Source organism: Rhinopithecus bieti, unplaced genomic scaffold (assembly GCF_001698545.2).
Source record: "Rhinopithecus bieti isolate Rb0 unplaced genomic scaffold, ASM169854v2 scaffold_2432, whole genome shotgun sequence".
NCBI classification, from domain to species: Eukaryota; Metazoa; Chordata; class Mammalia; order Primates; family Cercopithecidae; genus Rhinopithecus; species Rhinopithecus bieti.
Window position 1 is genome coordinate 3950801 of NW_016804136.1, and position 18461 is coordinate 3969261.

Sequence of the window (18461 nt, forward strand, 5' to 3'; positions counted from 1 at the left end):
GGGACCTATGTATCTGTGTTTCTTATTCTGAGTCTCTCCACTATATATATATGTATATATGTTTGTTTTTTTTTGTTTTGTTTTGTTTTTCTGATACAGACTTTGCTACCAGGACTTGCTGGCCCCTCTGGGGAGATGGTTAAATCCACAGCAAGTCTGACCTCCTCTTCTACTTCTGGAAGTAGTGACAAGGTCTCTGCCCACCAGATGGTTCGTACAGATTCCCGGGAACAGAAGCTTGATGCATTTCTGCAGCCTCTGAGCAAACCCCTGTCCAGTCAGCCCCAGGCCATTGTTCCAGAGGATAAAACAGATATTTCTAGTGGCAGGGCTAGGCAGGAAGATGAGGAGATGCTTGAACTCCCATCCCCTGCTGAAGTGGCTGCCAAAAATCAGAGCCTGAAGGGGGATACGACAAAGGGGACTTCAGAAATGTCAGATAAAAGAGGACCCACTTCCAGCAACCCCAGGTATGGCCTTTTGAGAAAAGTGCAGCCTGCCTCCTTTGTTCTCTAATAAAACTGCCTTCTAACTTTGGCTTTTCATGAATCACTTGCATGTTCTCTCTGCCTGACTTGCCCTCTGCATCCTCTGAAATGGTGCTGTGGCCTTGTCCACTGTCTGCCTTTGACCATAACTTGAGAGTCACCCACCATAATGTCCTTCGAAATAACTTAAATGTCCACAGTTCTAAGCATGAGTTAAAAACACTTCAGACTGTGGAATAGTTGCTCAATTGAATAAACACACCAGAAAAAAAGCAGGTTTATCTTTTATTTTTAGTAAAGAATTTTGATAGAGCCTCAACACCAGAAATGGCTGGAGAGAGAAGCCTAACATATCTGGAGGATTATTTTTCATCCTACTTAAAGCTGCTTTCACTTTTTTTCAGGAAAAAACACATGTTCTGAAGCTAATTTATAAAACTCCCTGGCTGGGTGCCATGGCTCACACGTATAATCCTAGCACTTTGGGAGGCTGAGGCAGGTGGATCACCTGAGATCAGGAGTTCGAGACCAGCCTGACCAACATGGTGAAACCCCATCTCTACTAAAAACACAAAATTAGCCGGGCATGGTGGCATGTGCCTGTAATCCCAGCTACTCGGGAGGCTGAGACTGGGGAATCACTTGAACCCCGGAGGCGGAGGTTGCAGTGAGCCGTGATCATGCCATTGCACTCCAGCCTGGGCAACAAGAACAAAACTCCGTTTCAAAAAAACTCCCTGAAGTATGTGGGCTAGTGGTGAAAGAAAGCTGGAGAAAAGGAGCAGGAATAATAATAATAATAAAGATTGTCATTTGATTTTGAGCACTTCCAGTGTACATTCTGCAAGTACTATAAGACATTACTTAACAAAATCTCTAAGGTGGATATTCTTTATTTAATGTGTACTTTATACGAAACCTGGAGCTCAAGGTGAAGGAATTTGCCCAAGGGTGCATGTGCACTATCGTGGTACTAATTAGCCATGTGAACTGAGACGCATTACTTCAGTGTGCTCATTTCTGAGTCAGCCTAGCAGATGACTTCTAAGAATTTTTTCCAGCCAGGCGCATTGACCTGTAATCCTAGCACTTTGAGAGGCCAAGGCGGAAGGGTTGCTTGAGTCTAGGAGTTGCACAAACGCGCGCACACACACACACACACACACACGCACACACACATTAGCCAGGCATGGTGGCAAATGCCTGTAGTCTCAGCTACTCAGGAAGCTCAGGTGGAAGGATCTCTTGAGCCCAGCAGGTTGAGGCTGCAGTGAGCCATGGACAAGCCACTGCACTCCATCCTGGCTGATAGAGTAACACTCTGTCTCTAAAAAAAAAAAAAAAAAAAAAAAAAAAAAAAAAAAAATTTTTTTTTTCCAGGGAATAATAAAGGAAGCTAATATTTATGGAGCATCTACTGTGTGCCAGATACCTTGCATACATTATCCCATTTAATGCTCTTATCCCTGCAGGGAAAGTATTACATTTTTTTATCACTTGCAGAACTAAGTGATATTTACCACAGAGTAGTCAAATATTTTTAAGTCCAAAATCAAGTGGTATCACTTTTCTGCTGAGAATGTTTCAGTGGTTTCCTTTGCACTTGGGATAAAACTTAAATCCCTCACCCCACCCTTGCTCCAGCCCTCCCCTTTCCTTCTCCCACATGGTGCTTTGGCCATACAGCTCTTGTGGCTGATCTGAACTGACTGAACTTTTTACCCTTTTGCTTTTGCTGTTCTCTCAGCCTGGGAACCCCCTGGTTACCTCTTGGCTTGCTTGGCGTGGTGGCTTACACCTGTAATCCCAGCACTCTGGGAGGCCAAGGTGGACGGATCACCTGAGGTCGGGAGTGTGAGACCAGCAAGTCACCTCTTGCCAGAGGCCTTCTTGTCCATTCAGTCTGAAGTTCTTTCTCCTCTCATTTCCCCATCATTCTGTTATGCTACCTTGTTTTATTTTCTTTATTGTGTTTATTGATACTTAAAATGATCTCTTTTCTGTTGCTATTTGACTCTCCCACTAGAAAGTAAGCATTGTGGGTTGGGTGCTGTGGCTCACACCTGTAATCCCAGCACTCTGGGGGGCAGAGGCAGGCAGATCGCCTGAGATCAGGAGTTCGAGACCAACCTGGCCAACATGGTGAAACCCCATCTCTACAAAAAAATACAAAAAATAGCTGGGTGTGGTGGCTTGTGCCTGTAATCCCAGCTACTTGGGAGGCTGAGACATGAGACTTGCTTGAACCTGGAAGGCAGAGGCTGTAGTGAGTTGAGATCACACCACAACACTCCAGCCTGGGAGACATAGTGAGACTGTGTCTCAAAAAAAAAAAAAAAAAAAAAGGAAGTAAGCATTGTGAGGGCAGGTACCTTATCTGTTTTGTTCATTGCTGGATGTAGTTAGTATATAGCAATGTCCGACGGATGGATAGATGGAGGAATGAATGAATGAGACTTGACAAATTCAGCTCACTTGTTCAACGCCCTGCAGCTCTACGGGATGAAGCTATACTCCAGAGTCCTGCTACATTGGCTGCATGACCAGCTGCTGGGATCTGAGCGTTGTCAGATAAGCAGTCTACCAGAGAACAGACTGATCTTTTGACCTGCCACCAGCACAGGGGTTCATCCACAGCTCTGTGGAACCAGCACAGAGAAGTTGCTTGCTCCTCCAAAATGCAACCCACAAAATTTGGCTAAGTTTAAAAACAAGAATACTAATGATCTGCACTTCCTTTTCTTCATTGCAGAAAGAGACATCGGGAAGATTCTGATGTGGAAATGGTGGAAGATGATTCCCGAAAGGAAATGACTGCAGCTTGTACCCCCCGGAGAAGGATCATTAACCTCACCAGTGTTTTGAGTCTCCAGGAAGAAATTAATGAACGGGGACATGAGGGTATGTAAACGCTGCGGCCTACCTGGGATGCATAGGGCCTCAACTGCCAAGGTTCTGGAAATGGAGAAAGCAAGTCATGTTGTCAGAGTGGCCACTACAGTTTTGCTGGGCAAGCTCCTTTTCCTTTACTAACCCACAATAGCATCAGCTTAAAGACAGTTTTGATTGGGAGAAAAGGGAGAAAATAATCTCTGTTTATTTTAATTAGCCTTAATTGGTATTCTTGTTAAACCATAGGAGTCAGAGTAAATCAGTCATTTCACCAATTTTCAGTTTGTTTCTGTCTTAGCTGAAAGCAATGTAATGGTAAGCAAAATTCTTATCTTGTGTACTGAATGGCATGTCCTGTTGCTGAAAGTGCACAGGCTTGGGAGGTAGCCATGAGCTCAAATTCTGGCACTACCACATCTCTTTTGTGACCCTAGACTCCTGACCTAACCTTTCTATGCCTCAGTTCTTTCTTACCTATAACATGAAATTAATTTTACCCTTAAAGATCATTGTGCTGATTAGAGATAAAATGTAAATAATAACACTTGTTACAGAGTAAGGAGCTGACACTTTTATATTCTGAAGACAAAGTAATAAATCATTATCATCTTTGTCAGAAATAGGTTTTGAGAATACCTGAGTATAGAACTATCTTGATCCCTGTTACTTCAAAACTAAAATAATGGTTTTAGGAATTAAAAGGTGAGGCTAGTCACCTCCAAGGGATGAACTGTCTCAGGGATTGAGGTGTGTAACAGTGAACTGGCCCAAGCAACAATCCTGACCCCACTTTATGAGTGAGACAGTAATGGTCTAAGTGTAGACATCATTGTCCAGGGCTCCAGTAGGCAGCTCTGTACTTGAGAATTTAGCAGTGACACTTCTATTTTTCATCTATTATACTTTTTTTTTTTGACACAGGGTCTCATTCTGTCACCCAGGCTGCAGTGAATTTTTTTTTTTTTTTTTTTTGTAGAGATGGGGTTTTGCCATGTTTCCCAGGCTGGTCTTGAACTCCTAGGCTCAAGTGATCCTCTCACCTCTGTCTTCCAAAGTGCTGGGATTACAGGTGTGAGCCAGTACACCTGGCCTATTACATATTTCTTAATTAAGGTAGTCAAATTTCAAAACTGTTACAAAGTGTATCTTAAAATGTGACAATCTGGTTTAATTTTTAAAAGAAATGAGTAGTCACAGGAGCAATTCTGTGCCTTTCCAACTAGTCCCTAACCTTTTAAAATAGCTGCTTCTTGGCCGGGTGCAGTGGCTCATGCCTGCAATCCCAGCACTTTGGGAGGCCAAGGTAGGCAGATCACGAGTCGAAACCATCCTGGCTAACACGGTGAAACCCCATCTCTACTAAAAATACAAAAAATTAGCCAGGCGGGGTGGTGGGTGCCTATAGTCCCAGATACTCGGGAGGTTGAGGCAGGAGAATGGCTTGAACCCAGGAGGTGGAGCTTGCAGTGAGCCGAGATTGCGCCACTGAACTCCAGCCTGGGCGACAGAGTGAGACTCTGTCTCAAAAGAAAAACAAAAAACAAAACAAAACAAAAAAACATCTGCTTTTGATTCAGTGGCTTCTTTAATTTTTTCAGTCTCAGTCACCACTTGTCTAAGCAAATTCAGGAAAGCTTCAACTTGCCTTTCTACATTTGTTCCCTTTTCTTAGCATTTTGGGCCTTTGTTTACATGTGGGAAAAGACCCACAGGTCGTCTCTCCCTTTGGGCAGGATACAAGCTTCCTGTGACTGAGGTTTTGCTAGCTGTAGAAGTGGCTGCCAATTGGCTTCTGGTTTTTATTTCCATGATTTGCTCCAGTTGCTCTTCCATTCCATCATTGTTAGCTTTCAAGCTAGGAACTTTTAAAATGCTTTTAAAAGGTGAGCTGTTACTTGATGCATTTAGTAGTCTTCCTCACAGTGGTTTTGATGGACAGATTCCCTCAGTTTGGAAATTATGAGTTTTCTTAAAGGGTTTGTCTCCCTCATGTATAGCAGGCTGTTGAAAGTTACAATGTCAGTAACTTTCTGAATAGTATCAAACTGTTTTCAGTGCAGTGTATTAACAAAGCTAACCTGCCTCGAGTTTGTTCAGCTTTGGAGTCTTGCTGAGGCTAAAATGATAAATCTAAATGATTTAAAATTGTGTATTCCTACACAGTATCTCACTTAATTATAGAATAGTCTTGTGAGGGAGGCAGAGCAGATGCCGTTTTCTCTATTTTAAAGATGAGGAAAATGGAATGGAAAATGGAGAGGACAGACTAATTGCAACATCTCCACAATCAAAAACAGGCCCAGGTTCCTGCCTTGTTGGTGGTGGGTTGCTACTGGCAGTGGCCTTCATGCAGGAAGGCTAGATGCATAACCAGGTCAACAGCCCTTGCAGGACAAGCATGCCATGTAATTCTGATTCCATCTATTGAGGCTGGTGTTTTCAAACATGCTGCTTACAGACGGAGTCGCCTGTGCTGTGGGGAATGGAATGTGCTCTTGCTTTGGAGCCAGAACTCCTCTGAAGCTCCCACCACCTACACCATTCAGAGACCAGACAGAAATTTGTTCAACATTTTGGGCATGATTTTCGTGCTTTGTAAAATGTGCTACACTGCAGCCTTTACAGGGCTGTGGTGATGAACACTTAAGATACTGTGTGTGTGCTTTATAATCTGTAAGGCACTGTTCAAGGAGAGGGACCTCTGCCATGAGCCCCTACCCACTGGTATCTGGTTGACACCCAAAGCCCCAGCCTTGGAGAAGCTGATTCTCTTTGAGTTGAATGCTGTATAGGGATTTGACTGAGGCTCAGATTTGATGAGGAAGACCACTAGCCTTAATAGACCAAGAGGCTGACTACTCCCTGATGAAGTTCCCCAGGTCATGAAAGAAGTAAGAGATACATTCCTTGTCACAGCTTTCTTAGTTGCACCTGATCTGTATGATTATTTGAGCAGTGTGTTGTCTGTGCAGAGATCATGTTTGTGGAGCTCACCGCCTCGTCCTTGGTGCTGAGCAGAGTACCTGGCATGTATACTCAGTAGATATTTGCTAAGGCAGCGAGTCAGTGATTGAGAGGAGCAGCCTGGGAGGTAAAGCCCTAGAATCTTTATTTTAAAGGGATGTCAAAGTTGAACGTTCAGTTAGACAGTTCTCTTGAGTTTAGGGATTTACCCATCCACGGTGGACACACTTTGAGTTAACAAGTGAGGTTAATTTTGACAGGTTCCAGTATCCAGGCAAGCATTCTATGGAATAAGGTTCATCTCAGGGATTAGTAATGACTGAGTTTACTTACTGCTAGTCCCATAATTTTGATCTGTTAATTAATGGGGTTAAGAAATGTCATAAGCTATTTGCTACCATTTAAAGTGAAAATACCCTAAACGTTTTTTGCCTCCAGATATCCACATTTAATTTCATTTTCTTGCTGTTTGGTGAACAGTCCTGGGTCTGAATGTATATATTCATGGTTTGTCACTAGGTGACAGTTTTTTTTGGTACAAGAAATCAGTTCAGCAAACATTTGTCAAGTATCTTCTCTGTAAAAAATGTACTGTGCCAAGCTCAGAAGTAGGAAGTGAAATGGATCAACTATGACCCCTGCTTTAAAGAATACCATGGTATTATCTGGGAATTGTTTAGGTAGAATGAAAGAAATCCTCTAATAGAGATATGAGGCCAGTTCAGCAGAAAGCCAGGGTGAGATCTCCTGAGAGAGATGGAAGGGTGTCTTGATTATCTCTGGTAACAGCGAAGGTACTGGCATACAGTGGCCATTGGAAGACAGCCAGCAGGGGACGGGGGCGTTTACCCTTGCAAGTGAGCATTAGGAACTAGAGGACTGGTCACCCTTTCTTCAGGTTTGGTTTCCCTTGCTGCTTCTCAGAAAAAGATGCTGAGACTCAAGGCCTCAGTTATGAACTTAGATATGTGGTTTGGCTTTGAAGTACAGACGGATTTTGTCCGATTTTGGCAGGGAAATGCCTGCAGACCAGCACTATGGGGATATTTAGGTTAGGGATGAAATGAAAGTTGTTTTAAGTCCTGATAAGAGGCTGTGAAGAGGTACAAGAAGCCTCACAATGCCCAATGAAGAAAAGCCCTGTGCTTCGTGCTGCTGCCTCCCTTCCCCGTCCTGCTGGCAGGGCTGCGCTTCAGTAGCTCTGGATGCGTCAGAGCAGTCCATGAACATTCTGTGTGGAAAATCTCTGACTGTTTTAGTGGATTACACTGCTCTCCCTTTCCTCCAGTGCCTCATTATTCAGGATTATTTGATGTTCTCCAGCTTTTAAAATAATCATTTTCCGCCTACGCAGAACATCCTGTAGAGACATCGAGTTTCCAGTGGGAACAGAGAGGAATACTTACTCTAAAAATGAAGAAAATAAACCTCTTTTTATGGGGTGGGGATAGTATTGTAGAACTTCTATAATAGTATGAGAATTCACTTGTGGTGCCAAAGCTTAAAAGAAAAGTATAGTAAAACATAATGTATAGGCTTATTGCTGTTCTATGACCCATGCTGTTTTCTCCAACCTCTCTTGTCCCCACTCTTCCTTTTTGCTGGTGATATTTTTACTTATTTCATGAAAACAAAGATACATATACACACACATAGATATATGCACAAGTATATATATATGTGCATAACACACACATACATACACATTGGTAAATTTAAAAATCATATTTATAAAATATATGTAGCGTCTACAGAAAAACATGAACACTTGTGAGAATAGCACTTGCCTAAGAAATAGGACATCACCATCACCTTTGAGGCTCTTATGTGCTGCTCCCCTGTGCCATTCCCTTCCCTTCTTCTTTAGGGGTGATTACTATTCTAAATTTTGGGATTATTATTTCCTTTTTTTATTACAGTTTTTTTATTACAGCTTTATTACCTATATTTGTAGTCCTAAAAAATTGTTTAGTTTTGCAAGCTTTAGATTTTATAAAAGTAGAATTACACTGTAAGTTTAGTTTTTCTGCAATTTATAGGTAGCTATACATATATTCCTAAGATTCATCCATCTTGTTACATACAGCTCTGGTTTACCTTTTCTGTATAATACAGATTCTGCTTCATGAATTTACAGTTAATTCATTCTTCTGTTGAAGGACAGTTGGAGCACTCATATGGTCTCAGTCTCTGTGTCTCCACATGCCACCTTGCTTCCCAGCCTCATATGAGTTGATTGGTGGCCTGGCATACTGGATGAGAAGCTCTAGGTCATATATTTAAGAGAGTTATTGCTGGGTCATAAAATGACAGATTATTTTCCAGAGGGGTCATATTCATTTATATTATCACCAATAATTATACTGTCAGATTTTTACCTGTTTGATGATTGTGAAACAGTATCTGATGGTAGTTTTTATTTGCATTTTCTTGGTTGCAATAAAGTTAAATGTATTTCAGCCAGTCGCGTTGGCTGATGCCTATAATCCCAGCACTTTAGGAGGCCGAGGTGGGTGGATCACTTGAGGCCAGGATTTCAAGACCAGCCCGGCCAACGTGGCAAAACCCCATCTCTACTAAAAATATAAAAATTAGCTGGGTATGGTGTCACATGCCTGTAATCCCAGCTACTTGGGAGGCTGAGGCACAAGAATCACTTGAACCCAGGAGGTAGATGTTGCAGTGAGCCGAGATTGTACCACTGCACTCCAGCCTGGGCAACAGAGCAATAAATAAATAAGTAATCAATAAATAAGTATATTTCATTAACTGTTAAGTGTCTGTTCAAGTTTTTTACCCAATATTTGATGGGCTCTTTTTTTGTCTTACCTAATTAATTTTTGGAGTTTTTAAATATTCTAGATAGTAGTGAGTTAAATGAAAATATCTTCCCCTAGTTTAGGGATCCCCTAGTAACTTTTTAAAATGAATACTTGTTTTAGGAACAGAAATTCTTAGATTTAATGTAGGCAGATTTTATCAATTGTTCTTTACAGATTGGCTTTTTAGCTTAAGAAATCCTTCCTAACTTTGCGATAATTAAAGATATGCCTCTAGCCCACCTGGAGTTGATTTTCACAGATACTACATTTTTTACTAGTTGTAGATTGGCCACTTTGTAGAGCAAGTCTGTTAGGTGCCATTTTTATGGCAGCCTGTGCTCACTTTGTGTCTCTGTCACATTTTGGTAATTCTCACAATATTTCCAACTTTTTCATTATTACTATATCTGTTATGGTGATCTGTGATCACTGATCTTTGGCATTACTATTGTAATTGTTTGGGGCACCATTAAGCTCACTGTCTTATGTGGACAAAACCATGCCCACATAAGACAGTGAGCTTAATTAATAAATGTGTGTGCTCAGACCTCTCCACTAACTGGGTGTTCCCATGTCTTCCTCACTTTCCTCAGGCCTCCTTATTCCTTGAGATGCAATAATATTGAAACTAGGCAAATCAATAACCCCAAAGTGTCCACAAATGTTTAAGTGAAAGGATGAGGCCGGGTGCGGTGGCTCACGCATGTAATCCCAGCACTTTGGGAGGATCTGAGGTCAAGAGTTCGAGACCAGCCTGGCCAACATGGTGAAACCCTGTCTCTACTAAAAATACAAAAATCAGCTAGGCCTGGTGGTGGTCGCCTGTAGTCCTAGCTATTCAGTAGGCTGAGGTATGAGAATCACCTGAACCCAGGAGGCAGAGGTTGCGGTGAGTCGAGATCATGCCATTGTACTCCAGCCTGGGCAACAGAGTGAGACTACATCTCAAAAACAAAACAAAACAAAACAAACAAAGAAACTGAAAGCAAGAACTTAATGAGAAAGGCATATTAAAAGCCAGTATAGGTTGAAAGCTAGGCCTCTTGTGCAAGTTAGCCAAGTTATACATGAATGATAAAGTGAAACAGCTTTATTGCTGTAATAAAGTTTTGGTGGTCTGGATAGAAGATCAAATCAGTCACAGCATTCCCTTAAGCCAAAGCCTAATCCAGGGTAAGGCCCTAACTTGCTTCAATTCTTTGAAGACTTAGAGGGGTGAGGAAGCTACAGAAGAAAACTTGAAAGCCAACAGAGACTGATGAGGTTTAAGGAAAGAAGCCACAAGTGCTGATGTAGACACTGTAGCAAGTTATCCAGAAGATCTAATTGATGAAGGTGGCTTACACTAAACAACAGATTTTCTATGTAGACAAAACAGTCTATTAGAAGGAGCCATCTATGACTTACATAGTTAGAGGAAAAGTCACTGCCTGGCTTCAAAGCTTCAAAAGACAGGTTGACTCTTATAGGTACTAATGCATCTGGTGACTTTAAGTTGAAGCCAGTGCTCATTTGCCATTCCAGAAATCCCAGGGCCCTTAAGAATTATGCTAACTCTACTCTGCCTGTGCTCTATAAATGGAACAACAAAGCCTAGATGACAGCACATCTTTTAGAGCATGATTTACTGAATATTTTAAGCCCATTGTTGAGACCTACTGCTCAGAAAAAAAGATTCCTTTCAAAATATTACTGCTCATTAACAAGGTACCTGGTCACCCAAGATCTCTAATGGAGATATATAAGGAGATGAACACTAACATAGCATCCATTCTGCAACCCATGGATCAAGGAGTGATGCTGACTTTCAAGTCTTATTTAAGAAATACATTTCATAGGGCTCTAGCTGCCATAGAAAGTGATTCTTCTGATGGATCTATGCCAAGTAAATTGAAAACCTCTGGAAAGAATTCATCATTTTAGAAGCCCTGAAAAACATTCGAGATTCCTGGGAGGAAGTCAAAATATCAACATTAACAGGAGTTTGGAAGAAATTGCATCCAACCCTCATGGATAACTTTGAGGGGTTCTAGACTTCATTGGAGGAAGTAGCTGCAGATGTCGTGGAAATCACAAGAAAATTAGAAGTGGAGCTTGAAGATATGACTGAATTGCTGCAATCCCATGATAAAATTTGAACAGATGAGGAGTTGCTTCTTATGGATGAGCATAGAAAGTAGTTTCTTGAGAGAGAACTTAATTCTGGTGAAGATGCTGTTAATGTTGAAATGGCAACAAAGGATTTAGAATATTATATAAACTTAATTGGTGAAGCAGCAGCAGCAGGGTTTGAGAGGATTGACACTAGTTTTGGAAGAATTTCTACTGTGAGTAAAATGCTATGAAACAACATGACAAACTACAGAGAAATATTTCATGAAAGGAAAAATCAATTGTTGCAGCAAACTTCACTGTTGTCTTATTTCAAGAAATTGCAACAGCTTCCTCAGCCTTCAGCAATCACCACCCTGATCAGTCAACAGCCATCATCAGGGCTAGATCCTCCACCAGCAAAAAGATAACAATTCACCAACAGCTTAGATGACTGTTAGCATTTTTTAGCAAAAACCTTTTTAATTTTATTTATTTAATTTATTGGAGACAGAGATTCACTCTGTCGCCCAGGCTGGAGTGCAGTGGCACAGTCTCAGCTCACTGCAACCTCCACCTCCCAGGTTCAAATGATTCTTATGCCTCAGCCTCCCAGGTAGCTGGGATTATAGGCATGTGCCACCACACCTGGCTAATTTTGGTATTTTTAGTAGAGACAGCATGTTTACTATGTTGGCCAGGCTCATCTCGAACTCCTGATCTCTGGTGATCCGCCTGCCTCGGGCTTCCAAAGTGCTGGTATTATTGGCATGAGCCACTGTGCCCGGCCAGCAAAAAAGTGTTTTTAAATTAAGCTACGTACATTGATTTTAGACATAATGCTGTTGCACACTTAATAGATTACAGTGTGGTGTAAACATAAGTTTATATGCACTGAAAAACAAAAAATTTCACATGACTTGCTATATTGTGATATTGAGTTTATTGCTGTAGTCTGGAACTGAACCTGCAATCTCAGAGGTATGCCTGTATCTACTTGTTTGATACTTGTTATTGTCAGTTTGTTTGGATTTGCCACATATTATTTGATCATAATTCTTTCCTGTACATGTTTTATCGTCTGCCTGAACCTTTAGTGGGGGCTTTGGTGGCTTAGTCCTTTCACACGTAAGACAATAGAAGTTTATTTTTCAGAGTTCTAAAAACTGGGAAGTCCAAGATCAAGGCACCAGCAGATTTAGTGTCTAGTGAGGGCCCGCTTGCTCATACATGGCGCTGTCTGGCTGTATCCTTACATGGTGGAAGGGGATAGCTAGCTCTCCGGAGTTTCTTTCATAGGGCTAATCCCAACAATGAGGGAAGACCTAATCACCTCCCAGAGGCCCCACTTCCTAATAGTGTCACCTTGGGGGTTAGGATTTAACCTGTGGATTTTGTGGGCACACAGACATTCAAACAATAGCCGTGGCAAACTTTTTTGCTTTGTCTAATTCACTCTTATTTTGAAAAAAAGTATTTAGTGTTGGTTTAAAACTCCAGAATGGCGGCGGGCGCGGGTGCTCAAGCCGTGATAATATCGCCAGCACTTTGGGGCCGAGACGGGCGAATCACAAGGTCAGGAGATCGGAGGACGCATCCTGGTAACCTGGTGAAACCCTCTCTACTAAAAATACAAAAAACTAGCTGGGCGAGGTGGCGGAACCTGTAGCCCAGCTACCTCGGGCAGGCTGAGGAGGGAGATGGACGTGAAGCCCGAAAGGCGGAGGCTTGCAGGTGAGCCGAGATTTGGGCCACTGCACTCCATGTGGGCGACAGAGCAAGACTCCGTCTCAAAAAAAAAAAAAAAAAAAAAAAAAACTCGCAGATTGCATTATTTTTTCTTAGTTGAAGGTAATAGTGTATCATTTTCTGATTTCTACTCTTGCTCTTGAAAATTCAGCTATCAGTCTTAAAATTTGTTACCTGTTGAAAATTCAGCTACCAGTCTTATATTTTATTTATTTAGTGGGTAATCTCTCTTCTTTCTGAGTACCTTTAAGATATCCTTTTAAAAATACCACGTAGTAACCTTATGTGTTACGTGTGGATTTTGTTGGCCTTGCTAGCTGAGACTTGACAGTTTTCATCACTTCTGGGATATTCTCAGGTATTTTGTCTTCGAAGTCTTCAGATACTGTCCTCTTCCTGCCCTCTCTCCGACTCCTTCTGGAACATGAGTTATGTATTTATTATCTCCCATGTACATAAGTTATCTTTACATATTTTCAATTTCTTTATCTTTCTGTGTTACATTCTGGATAATTTTGTTGATCTACCATCCAGTTAATTACCTTGTTTAACTTTGTCAAATCTGTTTTTAAGTTTATCTTGATTTTTCTTTTCAATTATTGTATTTTCATTTTAAAACTTTATGTGCTCATTTGGAAATCTTGATCCCAGGAGATAGTGGATAGTGTCCTGCTGCTTACTCATGGTTTTAATACTTCTTGAGCATGCTGAACATACTTATTTTATGTTATTTGCTGATCTTTCCAATTCCTGAAACCTTTACAGATCTCATTTTGTGGATTCTTCTGGATTCTAATTCATGGGGTTTTTTTTTGTAATTTTGTAACTGTTAATTCCTCATACTTTATCTGTGGGGAATTACTCGAAGCCTGGGTTGACAATGAAATTCTGCAGAGAGAATTTGCATTTGATTCTACTAGGAAACCAGAGGAACAGTCAGTCCTGATATCAGTTTAAATTAAAATCTCCGCTTAAGGTTTTCAGGCACTTGCTTAGCATGAATCCTGACTGGAAAAGCATGTGAGGACCAGTTTATGATTACAGATTCACGGGGTCTCATTTTTTCTTCCAACACCAATGCTAGAGGTGGCAATTTTGCTTCCTGCCCTTGGAGGGGCAGGGAAGTGGGCATGGGCGTTGTAGTATGGTTTTCCTTTTCACTGGGGGTGCAGCCTTTGGAGTCTCAGCTTCATGTGTTGGGGAAGTGGCCTCCCAGTAGACTCTCCATTTCAAACCATTCCATGCTTTTGTCCTCCTTTTGCCACCTTCAGAGCCTGTGAAAACTAATGTTTGTGATTCCTGAGGTTTCTCAAATGTCTTTAGATAAAGTTGACTTCAGAGATCTTGTTACCTCTCTGAGTTCCACTTTGTCTTAGATTTTGATCCTTGGGTGTCTTTAATCTTTTAGCAATTCCTTGTTGTATGTTAAAAGATTAGTTCTATTTTATTCCTCATTTGTGTTTGTTTTCACCAGGAGGCTCAATTCAGGCTTCTTTGCTTACTTGGTGTCTCTAGCTGTGGTGCTTGGTGCTTTGGGCAATGAAGTGGGGTTGGTAGGATTCCATTACTTACCTGTTTTTTGGTTTTATTTTTTGTTTTGCAGTTCTCCGGGAGATGTTGCATAACCACTCCTTCGTGGGCTGTGTGAATCCTCAGTGGGCCTTGGCACAGCATCAGACCAAGTTATACCTTCTCAATACCACCAAGCTTAGGTAAATCAGTGAGTGTGTGAACAAGCAGAGACACTAGAACAATGGTCCAGGGAGCACAGGTACAAAAGCTAAGGAGAGCAGCATGAGGTAGTTGGGAGGGCACAGGCTTTGGAGTCAGACAGATGTGGTTTCAAATCCAAGTTCGACCATTTCCCATTTATTTGACTGTAGACAAGTTACTTTCCTAAACTATGTCTCAGATTTCTCATCTGTAAATTGTGGTATTACTAGTTAATGTGCAGGGGTTTTGTTTGTTTGTGAGGGTAAGAAATAACCCAAGAAGCCTAGTCCTTGGTAGTTGCTTAGCGCCCTGTAAATGTTGTGAACCAGGTGGTGAGGGTTTGGTGCTGCTAGAGAATTCTCTGTATGCAACAGAGTATTGTAGGTGATGCAAGAGAAAGAAGACCTGATACCTTCTTTCCTCCCAGCTTTGAGAATGGAGCAAAGGCCTACCCCAGCCACCAAGCGAGCCAGTGGGCTTGATCAGCACAGGAAAGTTGACCCCATCAGTTTCATTTGACTGTTGCATGGCTGGCAAGGTTTCTATTGATTGTTTCCAGGGACCTTGGTGGATGAGCTCCTGTTGAGTCTAGAATCTGTATTAAATCTGTTCTCAAATAGGTAATGCCTATGGGAGGATGCTGCCACCTTGCATATACTAGACATCACCTACCTACTGTGAGACTCTCCCTCTAAGCCCTGCTGTGGCCTCAGAGTACTTATTGGCCCTGTCAGTGGGGCAGCCACTATACATTGCATGGAGTTGGTACATGAGACAGAAACCTATTTGCCATCCCTTGAAACTGCCCCAGTCCAGAAGCTTCCTGTTAGCACATGTACCTCCTTGTATGTATTCAGAACTCATTCCTCCTAGGCTCGGAAACCCGTTTGGTGCAACTCTGTTCAAGTTCCATTGTCTGCTTTGAGAATGCTTGGGCTTGTATAGTGAGCTGTCACTTTTCAGTTTGTTAGGAATTCTACTCCCCTTGCTCTTTCTTTTCCAGCATGTCTAAGGGAATGACCTCCAAGGCCCCAAATCACAGTTGCATTCATGTTCTTTCATCTCACAGATACAAATTCAGGCCAGTCCCAGATTTGCAAAATGTGAATTGGTTTTCCAGTAAGGGGGTAGAAAAACAGAGGGAGAGAACTGGGTTCAGAGTTCAATATCTGGATTCAAGTCCTTCCTTTAGCACTTTACTAACTGACATAGAATAACTCAGCTACTCAATAGGTGCCTCAGTTTCCCCACCAAAATGCAGACAAAGCACCTGCTATGTCTGCTTTGATGAGAAGTCTTTAAGCAAGTCTGTGGGGTTCAATGTGTTTTAAGAACTATAAAGTACCATATAAATGTGGATTTATTCCCACTGTGTTTTTGGAAGTAACTCAATATAGTGTGTACTTCATAGCTGCCTTTGGACTATTGCCAGCCAGTGTATCATCCTAAAATACATGTCAGCATAGTATAATCCTGCCTTAGGTCTACTTTTGATTATTTAGGAAGACTCCCTGCCCTCCCTGTACATTTCATATAATTTTTAATAAGTTGTAAAAAAAAAAAAGTGATTTATAGGATTCTTTGTAAGTGGGGGAAAGGTAAGCAGACAAAAGCTTTTTAAATTTTACTTCAGAGTGTTAGAAACCTTGTATAGCACCAGACAGGTAGGGACAGAACATGAGTGGTAGCAAGCCAGACTTGGTTTTAGTGCTCTAACCTATCTGTTAGAGGCTGGCCACTCAAAGCCCTAGCTGAAGATGTTGGGAATCCCAGCTCTTTGGAGGGGTAAGAGATTTTGTTAGACTGTTAAGCAGATTCCACAGCCAGGCAGAACTATTTCTGTCTCATCCATGTTTCAGGGATTACTTCTCTCATTTTGTCCCAACTGCTTGTATCTCAAGCATGAATTCAGCTTTTCCTTAAACTCACTTCATTTTTATTTTCAGTGAAGAACTGTTCTACCAGATACTCATTTATGATTTTGCCAATTTTGGTGTTCTGAGGTTATCGGTAAGTTTAGATCCTTTTTACTTCTGAAATTTCAACTGATCATTTCTGAAAATAGTAGCTCTCCGCTAATATCTTATTTGTAGTATATTAAATTTTTCTAAAAATTCTTAGGATAGTTGCTGTATTGTATTGCATATGGAGGTGTCTGTAAGAAGTTTTATACTTTTTAGCAAAATAGTCATTTGGTAGCCAACTTAAACAAATGTTTATTAGTATAGAAGTTAATAAATATCTACTGCTACTCAGCTGGGTGCAGTGGCTGACGCCTGTAATCCCAGCACTTTGGGAGGCCGAGGCGGGCAGATCATTTGAGGTCACGAGTTCAAGACCAGCCTGAAATCCTGTCTCTACTGAATTACAAATATTAGCAGGGCATGGTGGCGGGCACCTGTAATCCCAGCTACTCAGGAGGCTGAGGCAGAAGAATAGTTTGAACCCAGGAGGCAGAGGTTGCAGTGAGCTGAGATCGCGCCACTGCACTCCAGCCTGGGCAACAGAATGAGATTCCCTCAAAAAAATAAATATCTACTGACACTTAATACTTGGAAAGGGATAAAAATAAACATTATCTAAAGCCATGGTCCAAACGCAACCCCTACCAACAATTTTAGTCCATTTCTTCCAAGACTTTTTTTTTCTATGCTTTTGTGAAAACTGTCAAAACTTTTCAATGCCAAATTTTAGTTCTGAGTTAAAATCATACTACCTGTTTATATGGTTTCCTATCTTCTTTTTTCATGTGATATTCTCTACAAAAAAGCCTGCTGAGATTTTGATAGGGATTATGTTGAATCTAGATCAATTTAGGGTGAAAAACTTTTGTTAGATAAATCCCTTAGTATTTCACATTTTAAATGCTAAATGGCGTTTTCAAAATTTTTTCTTTTCTTTTTCGAGACAGAGTCTTGCTCTGTCGCCCAGGTTGGAGTGCAGTGGCAAAATCTTGGCTCACTGCAACCTCCACCCTCTGGGTTCAAGCGATTCTCAAACTGCCTCAGCCTCCCAAATAGCTGGGATTACAGACATCTGGCACCATGCCTGGGTAATTTTTAAAATTATTGTTAGTAGAGATGGGGTTTCACCATGTTGGCCAGGCTGGTCTTGAACTCCTGACCTCAGGTGATCTGCCCACCTTGTCTTCCCAAAGTGCTGGGATTACAGGTGTGAGCCACTGTGCCTGGCCTCAGATTTTTTTTGTTTTTGTTTTTTTAAGAGACAGGGGTCTCACTCTTGCCTAGGCTAGAGTGCAGTGGCGTGATCATAGGTCACTGAAGCTTTGAACTCCTAGGCTCAAGTAGCTAGGAATACAAGTGCGTACCACCACACCTGGCTAATTAAAAAAAAATTTTTTTTTTCATAGAAATGGGAATCTTGTGTTACCAAGGCTAATCTCAACCTCATGGCCTCAAGTGATCCTTTTGCCTCAGCCTCCCAGAGTGCTAGGATTGTAGGCATGAGTTACTTCACCCAGCCAAAAAACTTCAATTTCCTATTGTTTATTTGCTAGTATATAGAAATACATATAGTTTTGTACATTGATGCTGTATCTTGCAACCTTGTTAAACTCACTTATTAGTTCTAATAGATTTTTTGTAGATTCTATCAGATTTTCTATATATGATCATGTCTTCTGAGAATAAAGAAACTTTTACTTCTTCCTGTGCAATCTGAATGCCTTTTATTTCTTTTCTCTTCTTTTTTTTTAAGATGAAGTTTTGCTCTTGTCGCCCTG

The 18461-nt window shown here is 41.3% G+C and overlaps 1 protein-coding gene across 1 annotated transcript in view; it reads left to right on the top strand.

Annotated features, from left to right (window-relative positions):
- MLH1 (mutL homolog 1) overlaps positions 1-18461 on the top strand; it is a 55597-nt gene that overhangs the window by 30732 nt on the left and 6404 nt on the right. The window contains 4 exon segments of the mRNA XM_017866575.1: positions 100-470; positions 3241-3389; positions 14610-14718; positions 16666-16729. Coding sequence (XP_017722064.1) covers positions 100-470; positions 3241-3389; positions 14610-14718; positions 16666-16729 — 693 coding nt within the window.